At 51.3% G+C, this 26,210-nt stretch overlaps 2 protein-coding genes across 6 annotated transcripts in view; one reads left to right on the forward strand and one right to left on the reverse strand.

Annotated features, from left to right (window-relative positions):
* Nucleotides 1–858: 858 nt before the first annotated feature.
* On the forward strand, nucleotides 859–19,112 carry FAM83A (family with sequence similarity 83 member A). Of its 2 annotated transcripts, XM_007076823.3 has the most exons (4): nucleotides 859–1,338; nucleotides 9,045–9,212; nucleotides 11,401–11,525; nucleotides 18,349–19,112. In XM_007076823.3, exons 1-4 carry the CDS (start codon nucleotides 859–861, stop codon nucleotides 18,881–18,883), a joined length of 1,308 nt encoding a protein of 435 aa, XP_007076885.2. In that variant the 3' UTR covers nucleotides 18,884–19,112. The 2 variants fall into 2 exon arrangements, with proteins under 2 accessions (XP_007076885.2, XP_042829083.1); XM_042973149.1 differs by lacking the exon at nucleotides 9,045–9,212.
* The window catches only part of CF2H8orf76 (chromosome F2 C8orf76 homolog), a 40,226-nt gene continuing 24,896 nt past the window's right edge, over nucleotides 10,881–26,210 (reverse strand). Inside the window, exons 6-8 of one of the 4 annotated variants that reach the window (XR_006212952.1) lie at nucleotides 16,279–16,414; nucleotides 14,550–14,883; nucleotides 10,881–10,952 (exon numbers count right to left, since the gene is read on the reverse strand). Coding sequence is in view for 1 of the 4 variants with exons in the window: in XM_042973152.1 (XP_042829086.1) it covers nucleotides 19,745–19,831 (87 nt within the window). In the remaining 3 variants the exon portion in view is untranslated. Of the gene's footprint in view, nucleotides 10,953–13,229; nucleotides 13,402–14,549; nucleotides 14,884–16,278; nucleotides 16,415–19,201; nucleotides 19,832–26,210 lie in introns of those variants that run through there. The other 3 variants (XR_006212951.1, XR_006212954.1, XM_042973152.1) reach the window with 3 other exon arrangements.

Here is a 26,210-nt window from a genome sequence, read left to right on the forward strand (position 1 = left end):
GTTGCATTCCATCGACATGGACTTGACCGTGACCTGACCTGGAAAGAAAATGTGGCTTCTCCCTTAGCTGTTCCTACACTTTAAACACACCTGCTGCACCTGCCGCCCCAGCTCACAGACGGCCGGTCCCATCGGCCCAGAGTCAGCCGCAGACTCCTCTCCAGGCGGTACTCCAAGCAGGTCGTGCAGCGGGTCAGTGCTGGCCCCCAGACTGGAGCTTCTCTGGGCGATCTGTTCAAACATGACTTTGACAGACAATAGGGGAGGGAGGGAGCAGAGAAAAGCTTTTTCAGAGGACCGGAGGCTGGGGACTCGGGTGTCACTGGGAGAGAGAAGTGCCTGGGGGACAGTTCTGGTGGCCCGCGTCCAGCCTCCCTCCCCATGCTGGCGCAATCTCAGGGGCAGCATCTTGCCGCACAGGGGAGTTCTCGTCTTGAACCAATGGTATTTGAACCGAGAGCACGGGAGGAGCCGAGGCCCAGGGGTGCAGGGAGAGCCTCCCCTCTCTGCACCAGCGGCCGGCCAGGGGATCTGGAGCGTTGTGCAATGAGCGGAGGCAGGCTGCTGGGAGGAGAGGCCGGCTCCCAGGGCTGAGTGTGCCAGGGCGTGACTGAGCCGGCCCTGCAGCCCGCGGGCAGGGCGGTGTCGCCCAGAGATAAGCCAAGGCCTGGCTGTGAAGTGTTACTCAGGACAACGTTAAATCACTTCCTCGGAGCGGGTGTGACGGGTGGCAGGTGGATGCTGGGTGCTTCCCAGGAGTGCTGAGGGCTCCCCATCCCCGCTCCGTGGCTCACGTGCCCTGCCATCAGGAGGAGCTCAGGCGCCGGCCTCCCCACCACGGCCCAGGGACAGGGCAGCATGAGCCGGTCAAGGCATGTGGGCAAGATCCGGAAACGCCTGGAAGATGTCAAGAGCCAGTGGGTCCGGCCGGCCAGGGCTGACTTCAGCGACAATGAGAGTGCCCGGCTGGCCACAGACGCCCTCCTGGATGGGGGTCCCGAGGCCTACTGGCAGGCACTTGGCCAGGAAGGTGAGGTAGACTTCTTGTCCTCGCTGGAGGCCCAGTACATCCAGGCCCAGGCCAAGCAGCCTCCTTGTGCCCCGGAGCCCCCAGGAGGGGCAGAGGCGGGTCCCAAGGGACTCGACTCCTGCTCCCTGCAGTCCGGTACCTACTTCCCCGTGGCCTCCGAGGGCAGCGAGCCGACCCTGTTGCACAGCTGGACCTCAGCCCAGAAGCCCTACCTGAAGGAAAAGTCCAGCGCCACCGTGTATTTCCAGACGGACAAGCACAACAACATCAGAGACCTCATTCGCCGCTGCATCACCCGGACCAGCCAGGTATCGGTGGTGGGGCCTGCGTCTCCGTGGCCGTGGGGTGGGTTCCGGAAAAAGGGAAGAGGGGTGCCTCCTGCTTTAAGGGATGGAGTTCAGAAGACTGAGGTTTAGGATGGAGTCAGGGATGTTGTTCTCTGTCTCGCCCTGGATCACTGACTCTCTGATCCCACCTGTCACAGTCTGGGTCCAGGCCACCACCACCCATCACTGGAAGTCCTGTGATAGATTCCCGCCTGCCCCTCATCTTCCATCTTGACTCCCCCCAACCACCCACCCAGTCGCCGTGTGGCAGTAGAGCACTTTTTCTATACTTCAAATCTAACTTGGTCCCTTCCCTGCTTAGAGCCCTCCGTGGCTCCCAATTGCCCAGAGTGAGAAGAGCAAGCTCCTTATAGCTCACAACCCTCTCCAGCTCCTCTCCCAGCTCTTGCCACTCAAAACTGAGGGACACGCAGATTCTCCAGCCCAAGGTGCTCTGTCTCCAGGCCGTTGCATGTGCTGTTCCCTCTGCCTGGGACCCTCTCACCTTCCCTGCTTTTCACCCAGCTGATGCCTACTCCTTCCTCAGGACTCCGCACCCAAGTCCTTTTCTCAGGAAGGCTCTCCTGAACTCCCCCGGCTGGGCCAGGTGCCTCCCCTCTGTGCTTCCGAATGAAGGGGCCCATCCACTGCAGCATACACGTGTCCCCTGTCCCCTAAGACTCTGCTTAGACCTGCCTGCCCACAAAGGACTGTGCAGCACCTGAACCCAGCTGGTGGTCAGGTAGGGGACAGAACAGGCAGAGAGAAGGCTTCTCTCTCCCCAGAGTATTTACATTTTAATACGTGACTTTAGAAGAAGAAAGAATATTTCAAGACCAGAGGTTGGCTGATAGAATTTCAGGCACGGTGACTGGCATTTGGTCAGTTCTCCCTATGCCCCAGAATCACAGGCCACACTGGCTACCTGCTGCAGCTGGGGAATGGACGGTAACTCATTCTACGGTGTGTAAAATAACTATTCCGAATAGAGCTTCAGATGCCCACTCCTCCCTCCTGAAGCTGCAGAGGGGCAAGAATAGGCTCAAAAAAGAACAAGCTGATGTTTAAGCTCATTTTCTGCTAGGATCCCCAGTCTCATGACTGAATCCCCTCTGAAGTTCAGTACTGTGTGAGATCTGAAGGCTGGGGGGGGGGGGATGGGAAAAAGCCCGCATAAGGTGGAGAGGCTGTGGGTGGATGGGGGAGGGAGGGAGTGGAGTTCTGAAAAGTTAAGTAAGGTTACAGTGGGTGGAGCATCGGCTTTTCAAGTCGCAATGCTGCTTCAGAGCAGTATTTCATGTTTCAGTGACATGTCAGCATTAGAAATTGACAGATGGGCCCAGGCAGGCAGCCAGGAGGTCTGGCACGGCCTGGGGCTGTCTGTGTGACCTAGGGCAAGTCCCTTGACCTCCCCAGGCTTCAGATTCCAGGCTGGACTAAGGACTCTTCCAGCTCCCAGGGCCTGTTCATAAGTGCGCTAGCTCTGGTCTCTCTGCGTGTGAAGTTCAGTGCCCTCCTGATGCGTGGGGACCAGTGGTATTAGGGAGATTGTCAACCACAGCTCCAGGGAGTGAGGCTCCCTGGAAAGAAGCCAGGTTAGGGCTTGTGAAGCAATCCCGTGGCTGAGTCCCTCTTCTTCCCCCTCCTCCCCACCCAGCAAGGCTTCCCTCCCCTGTGGCCCTGAGGCTCCTGATGTCCTTTGTTTCACCAATACAGCACGTTATGCATTTAAGACAACACTTAACAATCTGAAGATGTCACCTGAAAGTAAGACTTTCCAGCTCCACTTAGCTGGTGGGAAGGGCTGGCTCTGTGGTGCTAAGTGGCAGCCACCTCTTTGGGTGAGTTCCCTTTGCCACAGTCCCCACCACACCCTCTTGCCCCAGGCCACGCTCATGGCCTTCATGAGCTTCACCCATTTTGTTGCCCATCAACACACACACGCACACACACACACACACACAGGCTCGGGGCTGTCCTGGGCCCACAGAGAGCCCAGGGGGCCTGGAACCCAGTCACAGGCTGTGCCCCCTGCCTCGCCACTCAGAACTGGAGGTGGTCGGGTTTGCATTCTCCTCCTGTGGTTTCAGCCTTCTGAAAGAACAGACAGAGCCCGCTCCGTGTTTTCCAGACCAGTTTGCACCAACTAGCGGGAACCATCCCTCTTTCCCTCCATGCTCACACTCCTTTATCCCATGAAGCCTAATTCACGGCCAGGCCCTGCAACCAGATGGCAGAGCAGAACAAGAGGCCTTCCTGCCTCTGCCTGCCCGCTAGAGGAGAAGACATTGGTGTGAGCAGCCCTCTGTGCCCGGGAGGGGCCGGGAGGGTGACTAAGGCAAGCTTCACGGAAGAGGTGGCCTCTGAGTTGAGTCTCAGAGGCTGAGTAAGGAGTCGTCAGGCAGAGAGGGAAGGGGAAAGGATTCCGGGCAAAGGTCGGGAGGGGGGACGGGTTGGGTGTCCCAGGGGTGGGAAGACACGCAGGCACAGAAATGACCGGCACGAATCGAGAAGTTTTTACTCACAGTTCCCTAGGAGCAGGACACCACGCAGGACCACACAGGAAGCACCCGGGTCCGTCGGGAGGCAGACAGAGCCAGGGGAATGCATGGGCACAGGCCCTTACTGTGCTTCTGCAGGAAAGGGCGGGCAGGCAGTGTAGCTGGGGCCATCTCAGTGGGCTCTGGGCTGCAGGTGGTCCCTCTCTGTCCAGGACCCAGCCCTGGGGTCACGTAAGGCAGGGGGACTGTTGGCTTGGTGTGTGTTAGATAAAGGAGGGGGTTGGGGTTGCTTGGTGTGGGTTTCAAAGGCTCCTAGGCAAGGTGTTTTTGCTAGTCTTCAGGAATCAATTAACCCTGGATGGCAATGCATCATAAAATATGGAAAAAGCATGATTTAAAAAAAAATGTTTATTTATTTTTGAGAGAGAGAGAGAACACAAACAGGGAAAGGGCAGAGAGAGAGGAGGACAGAGGATCTGATGCAAGCTCTGGGCTGACAGCAGAGAGCCCTATGTGGGGCTTGAACTCATGAACCCTGACATCAAGACCTTAGCCAAAGTTGGACAGTTAACCGGCCGAGCCACCCATGAGCTCACAAGAGCTGAAGTCAGACACTTAACCGACTGAGCCACCCTTGAGATCATGACCTAAGCCAAGGTCGGGCACTTAACCAACTGAGCCACCCAGGCGCCCTGGAAAAACCGTGATTAATCATACATCCTCCAAGTGTGGTCAGGATCCCTGAGGGTTCCAAGATCCTGTCAGTGGGCCTGGGAGGCCATGCCCTCTCTAATCACTTATCTGTGTGAGGCCAGATTATCTTCATATGCTTCCACCCACACAACACAGCACAACAGATTGCTGTAGAAGCAGATACGAGAAGCCAGCTGTCTTCCATTAAGTCAGATACCACAGAGACTTGCAAAACTGTAAAGGAATGCCACTCCGCTCTCTGCGTGTGGCTGTTGTTGTTTTTGGAAAACAAAGGAGCATCAGCAGATAGAAGAGAAAGAGGAAAGAAGAGAAACAGAAGCATTGAGTTGGGGGTGGGGTGGTAAGTGTTCCCAACAACTGTCCCCGACATGCCTGGGCCCCGCCAGGACCCAAATCCCATTTCCCGGTCTACACCCTGCCCTTCCCGAAGCATCAGGATTTTCAGCCCAGGAGGAGCTCACATCTGTCTGGCAGGTTGTGAGAGATTCTCAACCAGGATTTGAGGTCCCCGCAGGATGACCCTTGCGTATGGGTATTGCCCCAGCAGCCCAGCAGCCCCCTGGTGGGGTTCCTTGGTCTCACTGCGGCTCAGATACCCAGAGCTGGCCTGCCACACGGCACTTCCTCCCTTACAAGATGTCATCAAAGTGCTTCCTTCTTCTCAGCTAACCACACCCCGACGTGCTGGTCCAGCTGATTGGCCTACTTTATTTCTTTTTTATGTCCGTAGAGGTGTAGGCACTGATTTTAATCCTCTCCCATAATCTGGACTAAAATGTTTTTGCATGTTATTCTAACAGTATTCATACTTGCTCAGAATGCATATAAAAATCATAGTCATATTTAAACTATAAACCAGAATAAAAACCTATGCTTTTTGCACATGGTTTCATTTCTATTATCTGGGCTTAGGGTTGGATGCACCTTGAATGATAGCTGATGCTCTATTTTTGAGCAGTGTTTTATCAGTAAAGAAACTGAGGCCCAGAGAGGGTATGTGGATTGTCCAAAGCAGTCACCTCATCTCCAGTAGGACGGGAGCTGTCAGGGGCGTCTGGCTGGTTCAGTCCGTTAAGCATCTGACTCTTCGATTTTGGCTCAGGTTATGATCTCAAGGTCATGAGGTAGGGCAGCACAGAGCCTGCTTCGGATTCTCTCTCTTCTCTCTCTGCCCCTCTCCCCACTCTCTCTCTCTTTCAAAATAAATAAACATACATGCATACATACATACATACATACATACATAAACGAAGCTGTCACTTGGGCCCTACTTCCTCTGAAGTCTCTAAGGGAGGGTCCTGCCTTCCTCTCCCAGCTTCTGGTGGCTGCAGGCATTCCTCAGCTTGTGGCCACTTCACTCCAGTGTCCGCCTCCATTTTCACCTGGACTCCTCCTCTTCTCTCTGTCTCTCTCCTGGGTGTCTTTTATAAGGACATGTGCCACTGGATTTAGGACCTACTAGATATCCTGGATGATCTAACCTTGAGAGTCTTAACTGCACCCGCGAAGACTTCTTCCAAGTGAGGTCACGTCCATAGGTTCTGGTGGTTAGGATGTGGACATATCTTTCTGGAGTTCCTCATTCATCCTGCTATGCCATGTAAGGTAGCACATCCACGCAGGGGACTGAAGAGAGTATTGGCCTTGAATCAATCCAGCTGGGAAACAATCCCAACAGGAGGCAAACGGGATAAACCTAGATGTTGTGACCCTGTATTTCCAAGCATCCCTTAAATCACTAGGTGGGGTTATTTGCAAAGCTGCTCCCTTCTCTGTTCAATCTGTCACCAACCTCATCTCTGGGAAACAAGGACTCACTGGAACACAATGGGAGGATTTACTGATCTCCTGGGGAGAGAGAACTGTCCCTTTTGTCAATATGTCCCTCAAGGAGGAGGCATTTATCTTTTGGCAGAGAGGGTCTCAGTTGTCCTTGGTACCATAAGTTTAAATATGTACAGACAATCCTATGATAACGGGGTCATCCATGGCTCTAAAGGAGTGTGGCCTCCCTATTAGAGCATCTTTTCTGATTTCTAACCTGGGCAGTTCCTTCCCCTGTCCAGAGACCCACATCATCTGAGCAGGAAGTCAGCTCCAAGTGGGTACCAGACATCTCCTTCACCTGTTTCGGTGACCTTCTTCTTGTCCTTGCTACTTCCCAGATGTTGATGGCCAACAAATCTCTATATCTCTATATATATTATAGAGAGACACAGAGTATACTCTCTATATATCTAGAGTATACTATATATACACTATATATAGCATATATACTATATATAGCATATTATTATACATTAATATATAATAATATACTATATATTATTAGAAAAATGGTGGAACGTTATTACAGGGAATGCTGAAAACTGCCCTAGTGCCCAGTCCAAAGTCGACTGCTAGTTTTGGCTTTGTGCTGGCTGATGTGTGTACGTACTACTGTCCCTCACTGGCAGTCCTACTGGACATACTATCATTTTGTTCTCTGTTTTCCTTTTTTAACTGAATTCATTATTTGCCAATACACGTGTTGAGCATGGATGACACAGCAAGTTTTACCTCCGCATTTCACCCTGTCTTACAGTTTTCATGTAACCATTATAATTATCATTTTTAATGGCTGCCTAATGACCCGCTTGTCAATATGCCATGATTTGGGTATTGGGACAGACTTTTGATAGGGTGACAGACATCTGATTCTGCTCCAGTCCCACTGTGGGGGACTCTCCCATCAATCAGCAATTCTCTGACACCAGCCGGGTGTCTTGCAACCCAACACACACCAGTCCCGAGCCAAGATTGTCATCTGTGCTTCTGACCATTCTGACCAATCAGCTCAGACTGGACACTCCAACAGCCCCCTCCTTGGACTTGATCAGCAGGCTAGAGTGGCTCAAAACAAAGAAACTTTTCACTTTCTAGACTACCAGTTTATTATAATGGATAGAACTCAGGTACAGTCAGATGGAAAACAGGGCAAGGTATGGGGAAGGGCACAGAACTTCCATGCCTTCTCTGAGCACTCTGCTCTGCCCAAATCACCAACCCAGAAGCTCTCTAAACCCGTCCTTTTGGGGTGTTTAGTGGGCTTCATTACACAGGCATAATTGATTGCATCATCGGCATTGGGGGTTGATTCAACCTCCAGCCCCTCTCTCTTTCCCTGGGGGGAGGGTGGTGGGAGGGACAGAAAATTCCAACCCTCTAATCACTGAGTTGGTTCCCCTGGCAACCAGTTCCCATCCAAAAGCCACCTCATTAACATAACAAAGGATCTCTCTCTCCTTCAGCTCTCACCACTTAGGAAATTCCAAGTGTTTTAGAGCCTGGTGCCAGAAACAGGGTCAGAGACCATACATTTCTTTTTATAAATCACATTACTGTGGAAAACAACCCCAAGCAAGTTTAAGAAGAGGAACATGTACTGACATCTACGGTGGGAAAGTGAAGGGTAGGACTGGCTTCATTTTCGGGCAGACTGTCCCCACGTGATGGCGAGCTGGCCGCTAGCCGCGGTAGCTCAGAATCTAGCTCAGAATCGGTTAGCTGAGCCACCCCGGTAGCAAGAACGCCTCCTTTCCCCCAGAAGTCCTGAAGTCCTGAACCAGCTCTTCTTAGAATAACTTAGATCATGTGAGCGGCCCCGGGCCAATCACTGTGGCCAGCAGGGGATGCAGTGCTCTCACTGGTCTGGCCTTGGTGATGTGCCCTCCCTGTGCCCAATCCAGCGCAAGGCAATGGCCCCACCCAAACCACATTGCTTGTGGAGCAGAGGGGATTCCTTAAAGCGAAGGTTCAGGTTCGGTCCTGCTGGCTGGAGGAGGAATGGTTGCTTGGCCCGGCAGGCACACTCTCGTGGCCCCCGCTTTGCTGGATGTCTCGAGCTCCCTCCTCCCCAGGATTCCGTTATGATAGAGGAGGCAGTAAACTGCTGGCTGAGCAGGACTCCCTTCTCCATCCCACTGGGGCAGCTCAGCCTAGTCTAGTCTATAATAGGGTCTCCACGGGGATTTTGTTTGAGGCGAGGATTGTGTGGCTTACTGCCATTTGAAGGCCAGTGGCCTTGGAGTGCCTTCGAAGGCGCTCCACATGACTGAGCAACTATGTCGTTAAATCTATCTCTCCGCCCAAAACCTGCCTGGCCACCTCCTCTTGTTCTTCTCGTCCCCTCCTTGCGTTCGGTCTCTACCTTTCTCCTTCCTCCTGTGCCTGCTGCACCAACAGTGAACCAAGTGGCCACAGGGTGTGTGGTTGGACTGGAGAGATGGAATTAGCACAGAGGCCTCCACAACGGCTCTTTCCCTTGAATGCTGCCCTGGCAGAGCACCCCCCCCCCATCCCCGTTTCTTTTTCCTGCAGCCCCACAGAAGTGAGAAGGGCTCTCTTAGCCCCACTGGGATTTAGGAAGTTGGGCTGCAACCATTTAGCACGGGGCCCCTGACTCTTTGTTTCCACCTTTCCGCCCTGGCCCAGGTCTTGGCCATCCTGATGGATGTGTTCACGGATGTGGAGATCTTCTGTGACATTCTAGAGGCTGCAAACAAGCGCGGGGTGTTTGTCTGTGTGCTGCTGGACCAGGGAGGTGTAAAGCTCTTCCAAGAGATGTGTGACAAAGTCCAGATCTCTGACAGCCACCTCAAGGTAGGGGCTCCCAATGAGAATCCAAAAGGTATTTTGTATTGGGGTAGTATAGCTGGGGGTGCCTGGGTGGCTTGGTCGGTTAAGTGCCTGACTTTGGCTCAGGTCATGATCTCACAGCTGGTGAGTTCGACCACCGCAAGGGGCTCTGTGCTGACAGCTCAGAGCCTGGAGTCGGCTTCGGATTCTGCCTCCGGCTCTCTCTCTGCCCCTCCCCCACCTCAAATATAAATAAACATTAAATTTTTTTTAAAAAAGGATAGTATAGCTTATGCCACGCTAACAGATCCCCCATCTCAATGGCTTAACATAATAAAGGTTTATTTCTTGCTCAAAGTCCAGTGTAGGACAGACCGCCCTCCCCATCTTGTAGCTACGCCATAAGGAATACATGGTCTCCAAGATGGCAGCGACAGGGAGAGAGAGAACAGGAGGACCCCGCAGCACTTGACCGCGAACGGACTCCATCACTCCCACATATAGCCCTTTGGCCTCACACAGACACACGGGGGCTGGGAACTGTAAGGAGCCCATGGATATCCCGTGGGCAGCAATCTCTGCAGATGCTTTTTCTCCCCTTGGCTGAGAGCCAGTGGCCACACGTCATAGGCCAGGGCGACAACATCCAGGCCTGCTTGGTGCATGTCTAGGACTCCCCAGCCCCACCAGAAAGCTGATTCTCTTGGACTGAACCCAACTCCCCACTTCCTTCTTCTGGCAATCAGAAAAGAAACCCAGAGATGAGAGTTCATTTAGTCACGTCACATTTAGGGCTTCATCTACTTCTACCTGGGCCAAGTGGCCATTCTTCTGTTCAAATCTGGTTAATCGCATGGACTGTGTCACACACCCAGTGATCCATCCAAAAACAAGGACTGCAGCCCAAATTCCAAATACCAGAGACTGAAATCTTCAGCCTTGCCTAGGGGAACACCTCGACCTTTGAACCTTTATGGTGTTGTTTTGTACAGGGCATTCTCTGTACGAATTTGTTGTGGTTATAAAACAATTAGCAAAACAGCTTACATTTGTATTTATTTTCTATTCCATATCTCTACCCCATGTTTTTCCTCCTCAAAATCCATTCCTTTCAAAAATAAATCTGTTGGAGAAGTGAAAAAAAAACAAAAAACAGAGAAGGACATTGCGGCCCATATTAAGGCCAAATGTAAATTCAAGGTCAAATGTAAAACCACCCAGTTTTTATAAGCAGACCCAGCTGAACAGCACATGGGTAGTTCCTTTGGCGACTCTCCTCTAGCTCAGGCAAGGTCAGCCTCCGGGAGAGAGACCCTGCTCTCCTCACTTCCCCTCCTCACTACTTGGGATGCTGCTGAGTTCAGGCACCTCCTGGACCAGCAGGCTTCAGGGTCCTCTGATTACTGCGTCTGCTTGACGTTACCTGGATCACACCTCCTCGACATGAGGTCATCAAAACAGGCCTAGAGAGTCAGCACAGGCCTTGCCTCCATGGCCCACATCAGCTACACGTAACAGTCCTCTGACCACCAAGGGATAGTGGGATGTGGTCCTCCCGTCGACATGTCATAGAGCTTATGGAGAGGCTGGGAGTCACTGTTGGAGGCATTAGGCATCCCCTTCCCAGAGCCCGCACAGCCACTAAAGACATTCATGGGACCCCACCAGTATCCTACCTTCCTTGGAGACCCCTGTGATTTGCCTGTCTTTTTATTTCTCCAGCCTCCCAAGGGTTCTGGCTGATGGCCGGGGGAGCAGGTGTTCCTGGGGGAGAAAGGGACAAACAGAGCCACCCCTTCTGGCTGCACTTCCCTCTGACTAGCTTGGGGTCGGGGACTCATGTCACTTACAAGGCAAGGCTGGGCTTGCCAGGCCTCTGGAGTCCATGGGAGCCTAGACTAAGGGCTGTATGGGCATTAGGCCCTCATCTTTCTTCTATTTTCTGCTTTGTTTAAATTCTACCATCTCCCCTTTCCTTTTTTTTTTTTTTTTTTTTTTTTTTTTTTTTTGTCTTTCCCATTACTCACATAATATCAGGACAATGAAAAGAATTTAGAAAATTCAGCCAAGGGAAAAATAAAAATGGCCTATGATCCTACCAATTAAAGATAACCCCTCCTGTTGATGTCTTAGTGAGCATCCTTCCAGATGTTTTCCTAGAGAAACATGTATGTATACATAGGGAGTGACAGCTTGATTCTCCTTGTGACAGAACATTTCCATCCGGAGTGTGGAAGGAGAGGTATACTGTGCCAAATCAGGCCGGAAGTTCGCCGGCCAAATCCAGGAGAAGTTTATCATCTCGGACTGGAGATACGTGCTGTCTGGATCGTACAGGTGCGTGCCGGGTTTCACCTATCGAAGGCCTGGAGGAGGCCCAGGCTGAGCACGGTACAGGGCAGCCCCTGCCGCTCGGGCCCACACACCCCTACCAGTCCCGTGCCCGGCAGGGCTGGGACTTTATCACATACATGAGGCGGGAGGCAGTACCAGTCTGGACAGAAGAGGGAAATCTGGACCCTTTCTGGTGGAGCTTCAGGCTCCAGAGACACTTCCAATTTCCCTTCGGATTGCCATAGGACATAGAATCTTCTTTTTCCCTCCTCAGCTCTCTCAGGCACGATTGTAAAACTATGCAATTTGCTTTGAGCTGTGTGTATGTGTGTGTGTCCTAGTTTATTTTCAGAAGTGTGTCCAAATTCCGTGGGACCTAAGGCTGGTGCTAGGGACAGGAAGTGGCAGCAGCCCAGACTGGAAGTCAGACGACAGAGGTTCAATTCCCAGCTTTGTAGCTTCCTGGCTGGGTGACCTTGGGCAAGGCACCACACTGCTCTGTTCCTTCATTCATTGGACAGCTACGTAAAGCCCTCCTGGGTACATACCAGGCATGCTCCGGGCTGGGGTACCCTTCTGGAGCTCCCATTAACACCAAGGAGATAAACAACAGCCAGATCAGAGGCACCTGACTGGCTCAGTCAGTAGAGCATGTGCCTCTTGATCTTGGGGTTTTAAGTTCAAGCCCCATGTTAAGCATAGAAATTACTTAAAAAAAAAAAAAAAGCAGCACATAGAGAGTGATGGGAGCCTGGGAAGAGGTGGCTGGGGTGGGCTGAGGTTCCCCTTTGCTCTCCTCTGGGCCTCTCTCTCTCCACCTTTTCTGGGTCTTGTTTTCCTCAGCCGTGCAGCACCAGAGCTGAATGCAGTGTGGTCCTTCTGCAGGGGGACGTGGTTGTTTCATGGCTTCTATACCGGGAAGGGCTCTGATGAGAGGCAGTCCTCAGGGACCACCTCCAGCGTCCGGGGGTCACTGAGCCCCAAGGGCATTTCTATCCACAGCTTCTCTCCGCGGCGTTGTGCAAAAGGAAGGCCACCTGCTTCTGATCCTTGGGCCCTGCATCCAGCACTCGGTTGTTCCCTAAGAGGCTGAGGTGGGGCTGAGCTACCCTCCCCAAGTGGCCAAAACCAGCTTCGCAGCTTTTGTCCATCAAGGCATAAAGCTCTAGCTGGGACCCAGTTTGGCCTCACACCCCACATCAGGACTTGAGGCTTCTGACCTTGGCCTCTGACCTTGACCAAGCTGCCACTAGACCTGTTTTGCCACCTGGATGGGAAGGGTCAGATCTCTATCTGGGCAGCTGCCCCAGACCCAAGGAGCCAAGCCTGGAAGCAGGGGCCCACCATAGCTGAGGAGTTTTCTCTCTCTCTCTCTCCCTCCTTCTTCTTTTTTTTTTTTTTTTACAGGGAAATTCACATAACATAAAATTAGCCACTTTAAATGTGTAATTCAGTGGCATTTAGTACATTCACTGTGTGTGCAACCATTACCATTGTCTAGTTCCAAAATATTGTTATCACCTCCAGAAAAAACCCATACCCACTATATGGGGAGGAAAAACTTCTTTTTCCTATTACCCTTCTAGGTTTTTTTGCCTGGGGCCCGTAAATTAAACAAGATAAGGTAATAAGAGAAAAGCATATGGATTGTTTATAAGTTTTATGTGGCTTATGTAGCCTCCATAAAGAAATGATCCTAAGACATGGTTGAGCCTGAGCATTTTTTATATGAGATTTGATGAAGAGTAGAAAGTCCTGGAAAGTCGTGGAAATTGTGGTAGAACAAAAGGGTATGAGCTCCAGGTGGTTACTGGGGAAATGTAGCAAAAGGCCTCTTCATTCGATTCTTCTGCTGACTTCAGGGACAGAGAAAGAAATTCTGAAAGAGAAAATGAAGAGGAGGAAAAGTCTCTCCTCTTATTCTAAATAGGGAGAGTTAAGCCTGTTTTCATTTGTATTTGCTCTTACAGGGCTCAGCACGCAGGGGCGGCCCTTGCCCTTGGTAGGGGCAGAAGGAAGCAGAGCCAACCTCGTTGAGCTTTGTGCCAGACCCTCGGCCAGGTGTGGTCAGACATTTCGTAAGGACTGACAAGCCTTTGAAGGAGGCATTATTCCTCCAGTTGACAGATGGGGGAGCTGAGGCACAGAGAGGGTGGGTGATTGGCCCAGGGTCACCAGTTTCCTTGGCTAGGATCTCTGGCTCTCCTAGAGAGAGCTTGTCCTCGCTGCTACTGGGCTTGTCCTCCGGATACGGGAGGTGTCAGGAGGAGGGTGGCAGTGGGCTTGAAGACATGCAAGGCCGTTCCTGAGAACTGAAGAATCTGGAGAGAGCGCAGGGCGGCAACTATAACTTGTTTTGCACTCAGCCCTCAAGGGGGACCTGTTTGCCAGGCTTTCCGAAAATCCTTTTCCTTGGGACTCTCAGAGTTGTCTCCAGTTAAAACACAGTTAAAGCAGTCTCTATTTCATTCTTCCAACCCAGCTATCCCTGGACTTCAGATATTTTGGCCCTGGTTGCACCCAGTTCAAACCGAAGAGCTCTGTCCGCATCTTCAGCCGAGGGGTGGGGGTGAGGTTGGGGGGCTTGTATGTATTTCAACAGTTAAGCTCTTGTAGAAAGTCTTACCCCAGCACAGGCACTGTGCCAGGTCTGGGGACACAGAGCTCTTCTCTGTCATCAAAAAATATGGATAAATGGCTGTAGAGCGGTGTGATATGTGCTGTAAGATCAGCATGAGCTAAGAAGGTGCTCGGGGGGTCAACCAGGAGGAAGCTCCCACTTCCTAATGGCAGGTCCAGGGGTGGGGCCTTGGTGGGCACAGCATGAGAACCTAACTGGCCCTGATTCCATTCCTGCCCCGAGCCGCCCTTCCACCTCTGGGCTTTCTCCACCAGGAACAGAAAGATTTTTAAATTCAAACCAGATCAAATCACTTGCATCCTGAAAATCCTTCCAGACTTGTCACTGCTCCTAGAAATGGAAAAAAAAAAAAAAAAAAAAAAAAAAAAAAAAAAATTCTTTCTTACCATGGCCTCTGTCTCAGCAGGATTTTCCTTCCCCTCCACTGTGCTGTGGCCACACTGTTTTCCTCCAGGTCTTTCATGCTCTTTCACACCTCAGGGCCTTTGCACTTGCTGATTATTTACTCTGCTGGAGAGGTCATTCCTGCTGTCTTTATCCTGCTAATTCCTTATCTTATAGCTTCCAGATCATCCCCTAGAGAGCTTCTCTGTGGACTTGTTTAGCCAAGATGGAAACATGATGTCAGAACCTGGATTGGGTCTGTTTTCTTCTCAATTGCATTCCTGGCATGAAGTACAGTTAATCAGGTGCCTGAGTTTCATATATGACCATAAATATCTGTTGAACGAATGAATGAATGAATGTCCACATTAGGTTCTGGTCATCCAGTGTAGCTAGAGGAACAAAGTTCTTCAAACTGTGTGCATCATCAATCCCTTAGCAGGATAGGAAGTCAATTTAGTGGAGGATGCCTGGAATTTTTTTTTAATAGTGAAATAGGATAGAGTAAACATAATGAGAGCAGACCAAGGTAAGGGATGTTCTGGAAACTGTTGCAGGGGCATGTATGTGTTTGTATGTGTGAGTAGGTCGTGATGTAAAATGTATTTCTCCAAGATTAGCTGAGATAAGTCTGAAGAACAGGCAGGGAGGACTTGCCCTGCCAGAGATCAAGACTTGTCATGGAGCCTGAGTGATGAAGACAATGTGACTTTGGAGGAGCAGACTGACAAGTGGAACAAAGCAGAAAGCCCAGAGAGAGACCTGCACATGATGGGGCATGTCAGGGCATGGGGAAAGGAAAAAAAATCTCCATGCAGAAAATATATATACAAAACACATATACAAAAAAAAAAAAAAAAATCACCCTCCAATAGATTAAAAGGCCTTAAATGTCAAAAACAAACTTTAAAACTCTTAGTAGAAAAGAATACATGAATATCATTTAGACCTTAGGATAAGGATTACGTGTCTTTTTTTTTAATATTATTAAATTTTTTTTTTTACTGTTTATCCATTTTAGAGAGAGAGAGAGAGAGAGACAAAGCACAAGCGGGGGAGGGATAGAGAGAGGGAGACACAGAATCTGAAGCAGGCTCCAGGCTCTGAGCTGTCAGCACAGAGCCCAATGCAGGGCTCATACCCACGAACTGCGAGATTATGACCTGAGCCGAAGTCAGACGCTTACCCAACTGAGCCACCCAGGTGCCCCCAAAGATTAAGTATTTTAACACAGACACCCCTCTTTTGTGTTAAGCAGAACACAAAAGAGCCTTGCCTATAAAAGATTGCTAAATCGGACTATATTACAATCAAGAACTTTGGTTCATTGAAAGATATCTGGAGGAAAGTGAAAAGTCAGATTACCAAGTGAGAGCAGGTTTTCATGATGCCCTGAGAAGATTTGTGTCGAGAACCACAAAGAACTCCTAGGAATCACAAGAGCAAAGCAGGGCAAGGAAAAGTGGGCAAGAGGCATGAGCGGGCGTTTCGGCCAGGAGCAAACATGTGTGAAAACATGATGAGGTGTTCCGCATCATCAGTGACCAGGAAAGTGCAAATCAAGGCTAGAATGAGTTGCCATTTTATTCCTTGTCAACAAGCAAAAAAGATAAGACCGACAATACCAAATGCTGGATGTACAGGATCTTTTCTACATTGCTGATGGGACTGTAAATCTATACAGTGACTTTCAACAGAGTTAGGAGTTTTCTCCTAAAGCTGACTATTCACCTGGTTTATAATCCAGCAATTCCACTCCTAGGTGTATTTCCAAGAGAATGAGTCCATGGTACGGTAAAAGACATATGTAAGAATGTTCATTAGAGCACTGGTCACAGCAGAAATATAGCAGAAGCAATCCAAATGCCTGTCAATGGGAGAATGGAGAAATAAACCATCATGTAGCCACTAGTGGAATATTAGACAGCAATCAAAAATGAATGGAGTACTGAAACAGATAACATGGCTAAATCTTAGCAATATAATATTAAGTGAAAAAAATCCCCAAATATTACATATACTTTAAAAACAACTAAGATATTTTCTTTCCAGAACACATAAAACTTTTTTTTGTTTTTTGTAATAGAGAAAGGAAAGTATAGGAGCTATGCCACAGGATTCAGGGTAATGATTCCTTCTTTTGGGGGGCCCTGGAAAATGGGTTGCTGGGAGGGACCCTTATGATTAGATGCTGGTTGTCGTCAAGATGCTAGCTTTTTATTTTAGGTGGTGGGTTCATTGGTGCTTATTACATTATTTAAAAGAACCAAGTAAATAGCTACATAAGTTAAAATGGGCCAAGAATAGACCAGTCATGAGAGTTGCTCTTGAGCCAAAGATTGTGAAAGTCATTTCCATGTACGAAGTGCCAAAAAGCAATAGAAATGAAGTGTATGTCTTACCATGGGTGGTGATAGAAAAAGAGTAAAAACTAGAGCACAGGACGAATGGCCACGTGGGGTGTGCGGGAGGGGGACCCCAGCACAGTGCGCAGGCACGCGGGGGCTACAGCGACCCACAAGGGACCTGAGTGTGGGGTGCAGGGGCCGTGGGGGTCCGAAGAGTTGCTAAGGCACCTTTGCATAAAGCATGCAGCAGCTTGGCCTAATCTAGTCTGATTTCAAACTACACAGGGCGATTGATTTCTTAGCATAGCCAAGGGTCCCCTGTCCCCATATTTGCCACCTTCCCTGTCACCTGGCTGGCCCTAGCCCAGCATCAGCTGCTCACTTCTCTGGGGTGTGTGGGAGGCTCCTCCCGGGTGGGAGGCGGGGTTTAAACAAAGCCTCCTTGTTCTTCCCAGGATTGCTGCAGCCTGCTTGGGCCCTGCCCTGCCTCACCGGGAAGGGACTCTGCAGGCTGGGCTAGGCTGGTGGGGGGGTGGCTGAGACCATTGGTGGGGGTCACTCCTGTCCCCCCCCCCCACCAGCGACCATGTCTCCCTGTGACCATCCTGCCACCTTTGCTCTCCACACCTAGGTTCCCATTATTAGGGACCCAGAAATCTCTAACCTGACCCTTTTGGTGCGTCTTCTGTGCTGTCACCAGGCACAGAAGGGGGTGTGGATGTGGAGTAGGGAGAGATAATGAGGGGGCTTTTCCATCAGAGATAAAAAGGAATTTGGTTCAATCACGGGATCGTGAAAAGTAATCCATAAATGCCTTCAGAATTTTCATTTAAGACCAGTACACAGAGGGAGGGCCACGGTCCCTGCTGGAGGGTGTCCTCCCTGGGGGTCCGGGCGAAGTGTGCTCAAGTTGTGTCATTCTGGTTCTTGTGGGCCCGCCTTGTGTTCTCCCTTTGACCTCCCACCTCCTGAACAGCATGTGATCCTCCCTCCCCTCCCACCCCTTGGGGTCCAGGTGCTTGAGCTGGGCCCACACCCTTAAGGCTTTCAAGAGAACACAGCCCCTGCCTTCTAAGGAGCGGCCGCTTTCTTGTGGTGCCTTCCCCAGACGCCTATTCGTTCAGAAGAGGCAGGCGTTCCCACATTTCACAAGTGGCCTCAGCAGCTAGGGGACCGACTCATCGGCACAGAGCTGGGGACACTGAGACTCAGCTGTCAGCCCTTTTGTGCTTCCGCAGGGATGGCCAGCATCTGAGCACCGGGATTCAACCTGGTGTCTTTTCCGTTCACCTGCAAACGTTTGCTGGTTTCTGAGCTTCGGTCTTGCCATCAGTGAGGGGGCTCCCACGGCCACCCTGCACGGGTGCTGCCAGGATGAAATGGGGTCCTTCCCAGAGCCCTGCGGTCAGCCCACCTCCCCATTCCCACCCCTCACGTTCCTCTTCCCCTGCAGCTTCACCTGGCTCTGCGGCCACGTCCACCGGAACATCCTCTCCAAGTTCACGGGCCCGGCGGTGGAGCTGTTTGACGAGGAGTTCCGCCACCTCTACGCCTCCTCCAAGCCCGTGATGGGCCCAAAGTCTCCCAGGCTGGCGGCCCCCCTCCAGCCCAGAGCCGGCCACAGCCCCCCGCCCGGCCGCCTCAGTGGCAGTAGCTGCTCCGCCAGCGACCACACGTCCTCCAACCCCTTCAGCAGCCCCTCGACGGGCAGCAACCCCCAGAACCGGACTCTGTCGGCGTCGTCGGGGCCAGGCAGTCCCCTGGCTCCAAACCCACCTCCGCCCCCCAGGCCTCAGCCCCACCACGGCCCCTGGGGGGCCCCGAGCCCGCAGACCCACTTCTGCCCGAGGCCCCACGACAGCACGCTGGCTCCCTACAGCAACCTCAACGCCTACAGGCCCACTCGGCTGCAGCTCGAGCAGCTGGGCTTGGTGCCCAGGGCGGCCCACATCTGGAGGCCGTTTCTACAGGCCTCCCCTCATTTCTGAAGGGTCGCTTCCTCCAGCAGCACACCCTCCCCCCGACATGCCGCCACCCAGGGCCGGGGCCGGGCATTCCTGGGCTGTCTGGCCCAAGGACCCCACCTCAATACTAGCAGCTTTGAACGTGCATCCCTTTGAGCTGAAAGTGCTTAGACAACACTGTCCTCTGTGTTTGAATGTTCCCAGGCCTGAGACCATTCACTGGCCGACACCCACCAGACCCTGGGCTTCCCTCTCTAGTTTGGCCTGTGGAGCACATTCCAGAAAGTTCCGGGTTGGGGGGTGGGGTGGGGAGCTAGAGAACAAAATCATGAAAATAGAGTCCTTTTCCTCCAGAGAGCAGCCAGTCCTTTAATAATAATGTTTCCTGAATCTCTGAGACGTAAGAAGGGGCGGATGCAGCCCCAGTTTGACATATGGGTAAACTGAGGCACTAAAGGTACGCTGAGGGTGTGACCAAGGTACTCCTGTTTCCCAGCGCTCGGGAATGGCCCACTCTACAGAGATTCCACAGGTATGGGAACATCCTGAATGTCTCTGGGAAAGTATCCCTGAGCCCCATGAATTAGGCCCCAGAACGTGCCGCCGTAAGCAGTGTGGGGCCAGCTGAAACTGTAGCCACCAGGGATGGGGTGAGCCAAGGTGACGAAGGGATGAAGTTCTGCAGCTCAGCTTCTGGCATCAGGGAGCCTTGGGCTGGCCTAGAGTCCCCCCAATCCAGGCCAGTCCCTGGGGCTTGAGTTGTCAGTGTCCAGCACGGCCTTGAGCAACCATGGAGGGCTCAGCATTGATCCTGCAGCCCCCTCAGAGTCAGACCCAGGAGCCTCTGTCTGGCTCATTGACATCCTGAGAAAGGGTGCTGGGCCCTCACAAGCCCCATCGTTCATTCATTATCAGAGTCACAGCACGTCCTTTGTTCCTGAGGTGGTACCAGATCTCGAGGGCACAGCCTAGCTGGGGTACAAAGAATACATACAGCAAGCTGAGGGAGCACTGGGAGGGCCAGGCAGCCCACTTTGGGGACCTCAGGGGACACGTGGGAGGGAGGTGACAGGTAACGAGGCCCAATGAACAAGGGTGTTATAGCTGGGAGGAGGGATGGAACCCAGGCTATTCTAGCCCGACAGAAGCAGCCACACAGACCCGCAGGCAACTTCCTGTTTCCACGCCCTCCTGCCATCAGCTCATCTCAGCAAATGTCTTGCTGTTGCCTGTTTCTGGCTCAGAAGCTTTGCTTTTGTCGTGGAGGGCTGGGAGGACAGAGCCCTTCCTCCCGCTGGCTCCTGAACCCCGACAGCTCATGGCGCCCCAAGTGACGCTCTACAGAGAGAACCCCCTTCAGCCCATCCCTGTTTGTCCAGTACTCCTGGCAAAGGCACCTTTGTTTCTGTTTTCTTTTAAATAGCATTCCTGTCCTCATTTTACTTTTTTCCTCCTTAGTTCCCTGGAAGTCCAACCCAAAACCCCTTTGGTTCCTTAAGTTTCTTTAAACCCTAGTCCCGATGTGCTGTCTTCCTGCTGACCGCGGTGACGAGGCTAGAATAATCAGGGGCTGCAGAAGGTTCTAAAGTGAGTTCCACAGTCTGCTGAGGAAGTTTCAGGAAGGTAAAGACTTCTGGGGGCCAACAGCCCCAAAGGACCGCTCCTGCCTCTGTCTGTGTCTGGCTTGGCCTGAGTGGACAGGAGCAAGCCCTCTTGCCCCCCGTCACTCTCCACCGGCCTGTCATCTTAGGGGTTCACAAATACTGTTCCTCCTCCTCTGGACACCTTTGCCACGTGTGACCCCTGCCTGCTGGGAAATTAGCCGTGGCTGGTGCAATACGAGAAATGTTGAGGATCACTTCCCGGCAGAAGTTTTAAGAGCCTGGGTGCAGCTGGCTATGCACGAGCACGCCTCAGATGGAGCCCCCTCCGCCAGCCCAGATTCCTGAGACCGTGGTGAGCAGGACCTCCCACTTCTACCCGACCCGCAGTGGATAAGCAGCGTGAGCCAGAAATAAACCTTTGTGTGTAAGCCACTGAGATTGGGGGTTATTTCTTCCTGCGCCATGATCCAGCCTAGCCTGACACAAGGTTGGGACCCACTCACGTGAGGCCGGGCCTTTCCTTTATGGGACTGGATTTCCAAGGGCCCCCAGCCCTGAGCTCTCATTCCGAGACACTATTTCCACCAGAGACTGGGAGGGTTTTACACCCATGGCAAGGGGATGGCCGAAGATCAAAATAAACCCTTATTGGAGTTTCCAATGCTCCCGAACTCACTTTGCCCCATCTTTAATTCTGCTCTGGACTAGAATCACACCTGCACCTGCCTTGCAGGCCTGCTTGCTGTGGGCCGTCCCAAACATGGCGTCTCTACTGCAGCGTGAAACTCAACACCAGCAATGGAGCACCCCCCGTGGATGTGCCGGGCACCATTCTGGTGCCAGGCAGAGACTCAGACTCACATCTGTCCTGGAGAACTCCCAAGTCAGCTGAGAGGTGACACCTACATGAACCACCACCATGAAGAACATGAGAGAATGAGAGAAATAGTTCAATAGTGTTCATCCAGGGGGCATGGCAGAGATGGGGGGGGGGTCTACTTATGGCCACATGCACACCCCATACCAGGGATTAGGGATCACATTATCCACCTGTACCATTATCAGCCGGGACCGGAAGTGTTGGTTCCCCAAGCCTCCCCTAGGAATTATCTGTACTATTCATTTGGTCCTCACCAGATACTGATCCCCCATCTGCACTGTAAGAGCCCAGAGGCCAAGGGTATCTTTGCAGGCCCAAGGGACCCTAACCTGAGTGCCTCGGCTGGTCCCAGTGCACTATGAGTGCCGACCGGCTGGTCAAAGAGCTCTCTCTGCTCCTGCAGGGGACACGAACACTCAGACACTGCAGGACGACTTGTACTCTTCCCGTTCCCGCTCTCACCTTGACCTGGGCTCCCTGCCTCCTCCCTGCTTGCCCTGCTGGCCCGTCACAGAGATGCCAGAGCCTCATCTCCAAATGCTTCATTTTCTGGACTTGGTCCAAGAAGTGTTGGGACACAGAGAAACTGTCATTCACTTTCTCAGCTTCTTCCTGAAGAGCGTATGTGTGTCAGAAAAACTGTTACCAGGGTATATAAATATAGCAGACACACATGTACGAGCATAAACACAAACTCCTTTTTCTCGTTGTTCCCTGTGTTTTGACCGAGCCAGACATGTGGCTTCCGGAGGTGCTCCGTCCTTCTTCCCTCGGCAGGGTGTGGCGAGTGAGGGTGTCCCCACGGTGCTGTGTCATGCTGACCGGCCAGCCTGAAGAGAACGAAAAGGCTGACCCTCCCCTGAGTCAGACAGTATTCCTCCTGCCTCGCTGCCTTTGAACTGGGCCATAGGTTTTTCCTGCCATCAGACTCCCAACTGAAACAGCGGTTTTCCCTGGGTCTTCAGCCTGTTGGCCTTTGGGCTGGAACCACACCATGGGCTCTCCGGGTCTCTAGCTTGCCAGCTCGCCCTGCGGATCTTTGCAGCTTCTATAATCACCTAAGCCAACCCATGTACTAAATCTCTCTCTGTTATACAGATGGTTAGAGCTGTAGATAGAGATACAGGTGTAGATATGCACATCCTACTGGTCCTGTTGCTCTAGAGAATCCTGACCGATACAGATTTCGGTGCCAGGAGGTTAAAGGCCTTATCTCCAGGGGCGCCTGAGTGGCTCAATGGGTTAGACGTCTGACTTCGGCTCAGGTCATGATCTCACAGTTCGTGGCTTCGAGCCCCGTGTCGGACCCTGTGATGACAGCCCAGAGCCTGGAGCCTGCTTCCGATTCTGTGTCTCCCTCTCACTCTCTCTGCCCTTCTCCTGCTCACTCTCTGTCTCTGTCTCTCTCTCTCTTTCAAAAATAAATAAACATTAAAAAAAAAAAAAAACTTTCTTAAAGGCCTTATCCCCAAATACAGTCCCATTCTGGGTTAGGGTTTCAACAGGCAACTTCTCAGTGGGGGGACATAGTCAAGCCCTGACAGGCAGGCCTCCCCTGTGGGCCCACGTGGCCGAAGGGGCCCAGTCTGTACATCTGGGCTGCTCCTTCGACCCCCGCTGCTCGCTCTCCCTCTGTCCCCACGACACTCGTCGCCTGCTTTGCTGTGGAACACCCAACAGCTGAGTCAGTTCAGCCAGGTGTCTGGAAATGGCTGTTCTCCCTTCAAACTGTGTTTCTTGGCCAGCAGGGTCAGAGGCTTGCTTCTGGCGGCTGCTCTTCGAGAACGGCACTTCCTGACTTTTCTTCCAAACATCCACACGTGTTTGCTCCTCGCAGAGGCCTCAGCAGGCAGCGCAGCCTGCTGTTGAGGGGCAAGCCCGGCACTGCTGTTCTGGGAACCCTCCCCTCAGGCACAGCGTGAAGAAACGGCCAGTTCACGTCTCCTTGAGGAATTACTCTATCCCAGGCCCTGCGAGGCCAGTCTTGGCTTCCACGCCCAAAGGGCCTGGACTCGTGTATCTAATCACACATTTGCCTCCCGCCCCAACCCGTGTGCCAAGAGCTGGGTGGTCAATACAGATGGAAGCAGATGTGCTCCCAGTTTACATCACAGCGTCAAGAGCCTCCCTGCCTCCGGGGTTTGCACCTTGCTAATGGGCGGTTTGTTGGGTCTGAGAGTGACAGGGGGCAGGGAAGGCCCGTGTGAGGGGAGACAGGAGCGGAGACTGGAACACGAGAAGCAGTCAGCCATGCAAGAGGCAGGAAGAGTGTGCAGGACAGCAGGCAAAGGCTGGCTGGAGTCTGCCTTATTCTAAGTGTAACGGGAAGCCCTGACGAGTAACAGACTACGATAATGTAAATTCCGTAAGGTGCTCGGACGCCTTGGGTATCTTGAGCCCACCTCCACCCTCCATGTTAGTGCGAATATCTGGGGCTTTCCTAGACCCAGAAAACACATACTGCCTGAAGCTCAAAGCCTTTTTTTTTTTTTTTTAAACGTTTATTTATTTTTGAGAGAGAGCAAGAGTGGGGAAGGGGGGGGGTGGAACAGAGGATCCCAAGCAGGCTCTGCAAGTGCTGAGTCTATCGCGGGGTTCGAACTTACAAAACATGAGACCATGATCTGAGTTGAAATCAAGAGTTGGAGGCTTAAAAAAACCGACTGAGCCACCCAGGCATCCCTACAGTCAACCTTCTTACCCCAGCATGGACAATCCTCCATAATTTGATGCTGGGTTACCTGCCCTGTCTCATCACCCACATCCCTTCATGCCCACTAACCTGGACAACCAGTCTTCATGTCCTCCACGTGGTGGCTCCTTTCATCCCCCTGCTGAGAAACCCAACATGCCTGCCTTTCATTCTCCACAGAGCCTGCTACAAACTCTCCCCTTCCCAAGGTCCAACTCAGATGTTACCGCCTTCATGAAACTTTTCACTTATTTTTTAAATTAATTTTTAAAAATATTTTTAAAGTCTATTTAATTATTTTGAGAGAGAGAGAGAAAGAGAATCCCAAGCAGGCTTTGCACTGTCAGCACAGAACCCGATGCGGGGCTCGAACTCACAAACTGTGAGATCATGACTTAATCTGAAACCAAGAGTTGGACGCTTAACCGACTGAGCCACCCAGGCGCCCCCTTCATGAAACTTATTTGAGAGCCCAGCCTTCCTCTGCACTTCTGCCATGTCCAGACCACCCTCCTACCCCTTATTTACTACTGATGTGGATGTCCTATCACCTCTGCTGGAGAATGGAAGATCCTGAAATCAGGTGCTGCGCCTTTGAGATCTACAATAATCTCTATCAAGCTTTCACAAAACAAATTCCTGTGTAAAAGAAAGTCTTCTGAGAAACAAAATCTTACAGTACAACCAAGACTGAAAGGGCCCAAGTAAAAAAAAAAAAAAGTAAAAAAAAAAAAAAAAAAAAGGGCCCAAGTGGCCTCTGTTAGGATTCTTTGGTTACAATAACAGAAGCTGAAACTAGCTTAAGCAGCCAACTTAGGACCACAAACATCATCGCTTAAAACAACACAAATTTATTACCTTATGGTTCTCTAGTTAGAATTCCAACACAGGTCTCACTGGGCTAAAGTCAAGGTGTCAGCAGGGTGTGTTCCTTCCTGGACACCCTAGGAGAGAATCTGTTTTCTTGTCTTTTCTAGTTTCCATATGCCACCCACATTCCTTGGCTCATGGCTCTGTTCTCCATCTTCAAAGCCAGTAGTATAGCATCTTTCTGACCCTCACCCACTTCTTCTGCCTCCAGATGATAGCTAATTTTATGTGTCAACTTGACTGGACTAGGGGATGCCCAGATGGCCGGTAGAACATTATTCTGGGTGTGTCTTGAGAGTTTCTGGTAGAGATTAGCATTTGAATTGACAAACTGGGTAAAGAAGATCACCCTCCCCAGTGCAGATGGGCATCATCTATCCTCATGAAAGCCCAAATGGAACAAAAAGGCAGAGGAAGGGCAAATTTGCTCTCTCTGCTTGAGCTAGGACATTCATCTTGTGCCCTTGGAGATTGGCACTCCTGATTCTCTGGCTTTGGACTCAGATCAGGACATACACCATTGGCCCCCTGATTTTCAGGCCATTAGACTTCTCAGCCTCCATAACCATATGAACCAACCCCCATAATAAATCTCTACGTGTGTATATATACATATACATACATACACAAATATACATATACATACGTACACAATACCCACACACATCTACATATCTGCATACTATCTATCTATCTATCTATCTATCTATCTATCTATTCTATCTATCTACCTATCTCCTGTTAGTTCTGCTTCTCTGGAGAGCCCTAATATACTCCGTCTTCCATTTGGAAACACTCCAGTGATTACACTGGGTCCACCTGGATAATCCAGGATATTCTCCCTATTTTAAAGTCAGCTGATTAGCAACCTTAATTCCCCTTTGCCACGTAACCTAACGTATTCAGTTTCCGGGATTTAAGGCGTGTATATCTTTGGGGAGCCATTATTCTGCCTACCACACTCCAGGTGTTTCATGGAGACCTCGGCCAAGAATGTGGCTAGGGCTAGAGAACAGGAAGGATTTGCAATGAGGAAATAGTTGGGCATCTCCTTCATTTTCCTCCTTCTCTCTGTAGACTTGCTCTCTGCTCCTCAGTCCACTTGGAAGAACAAAACCAGCCCCAGGTTTTGCCCTTACTGGTTTCAGACACAGGAGAAGAATCTTTCATTTCTAAATCTCTTGAGAGTCTGATTGGCCCAACTTCAATCAGGTAAACCCTCCTTCCTCTCTCCAATTAGTTAGGGTCATTGAGTATAAATATGGCTGCCACCGGTGTGGGTGAGAGGGCACTTCCCAGAGACAG

Source organism: Panthera tigris, chromosome F2, assembly GCF_018350195.1.
Source record: "Panthera tigris isolate Pti1 chromosome F2, P.tigris_Pti1_mat1.1, whole genome shotgun sequence".
Classification (NCBI taxonomy): Eukaryota; Metazoa; Chordata; class Mammalia; order Carnivora; family Felidae; genus Panthera; species Panthera tigris.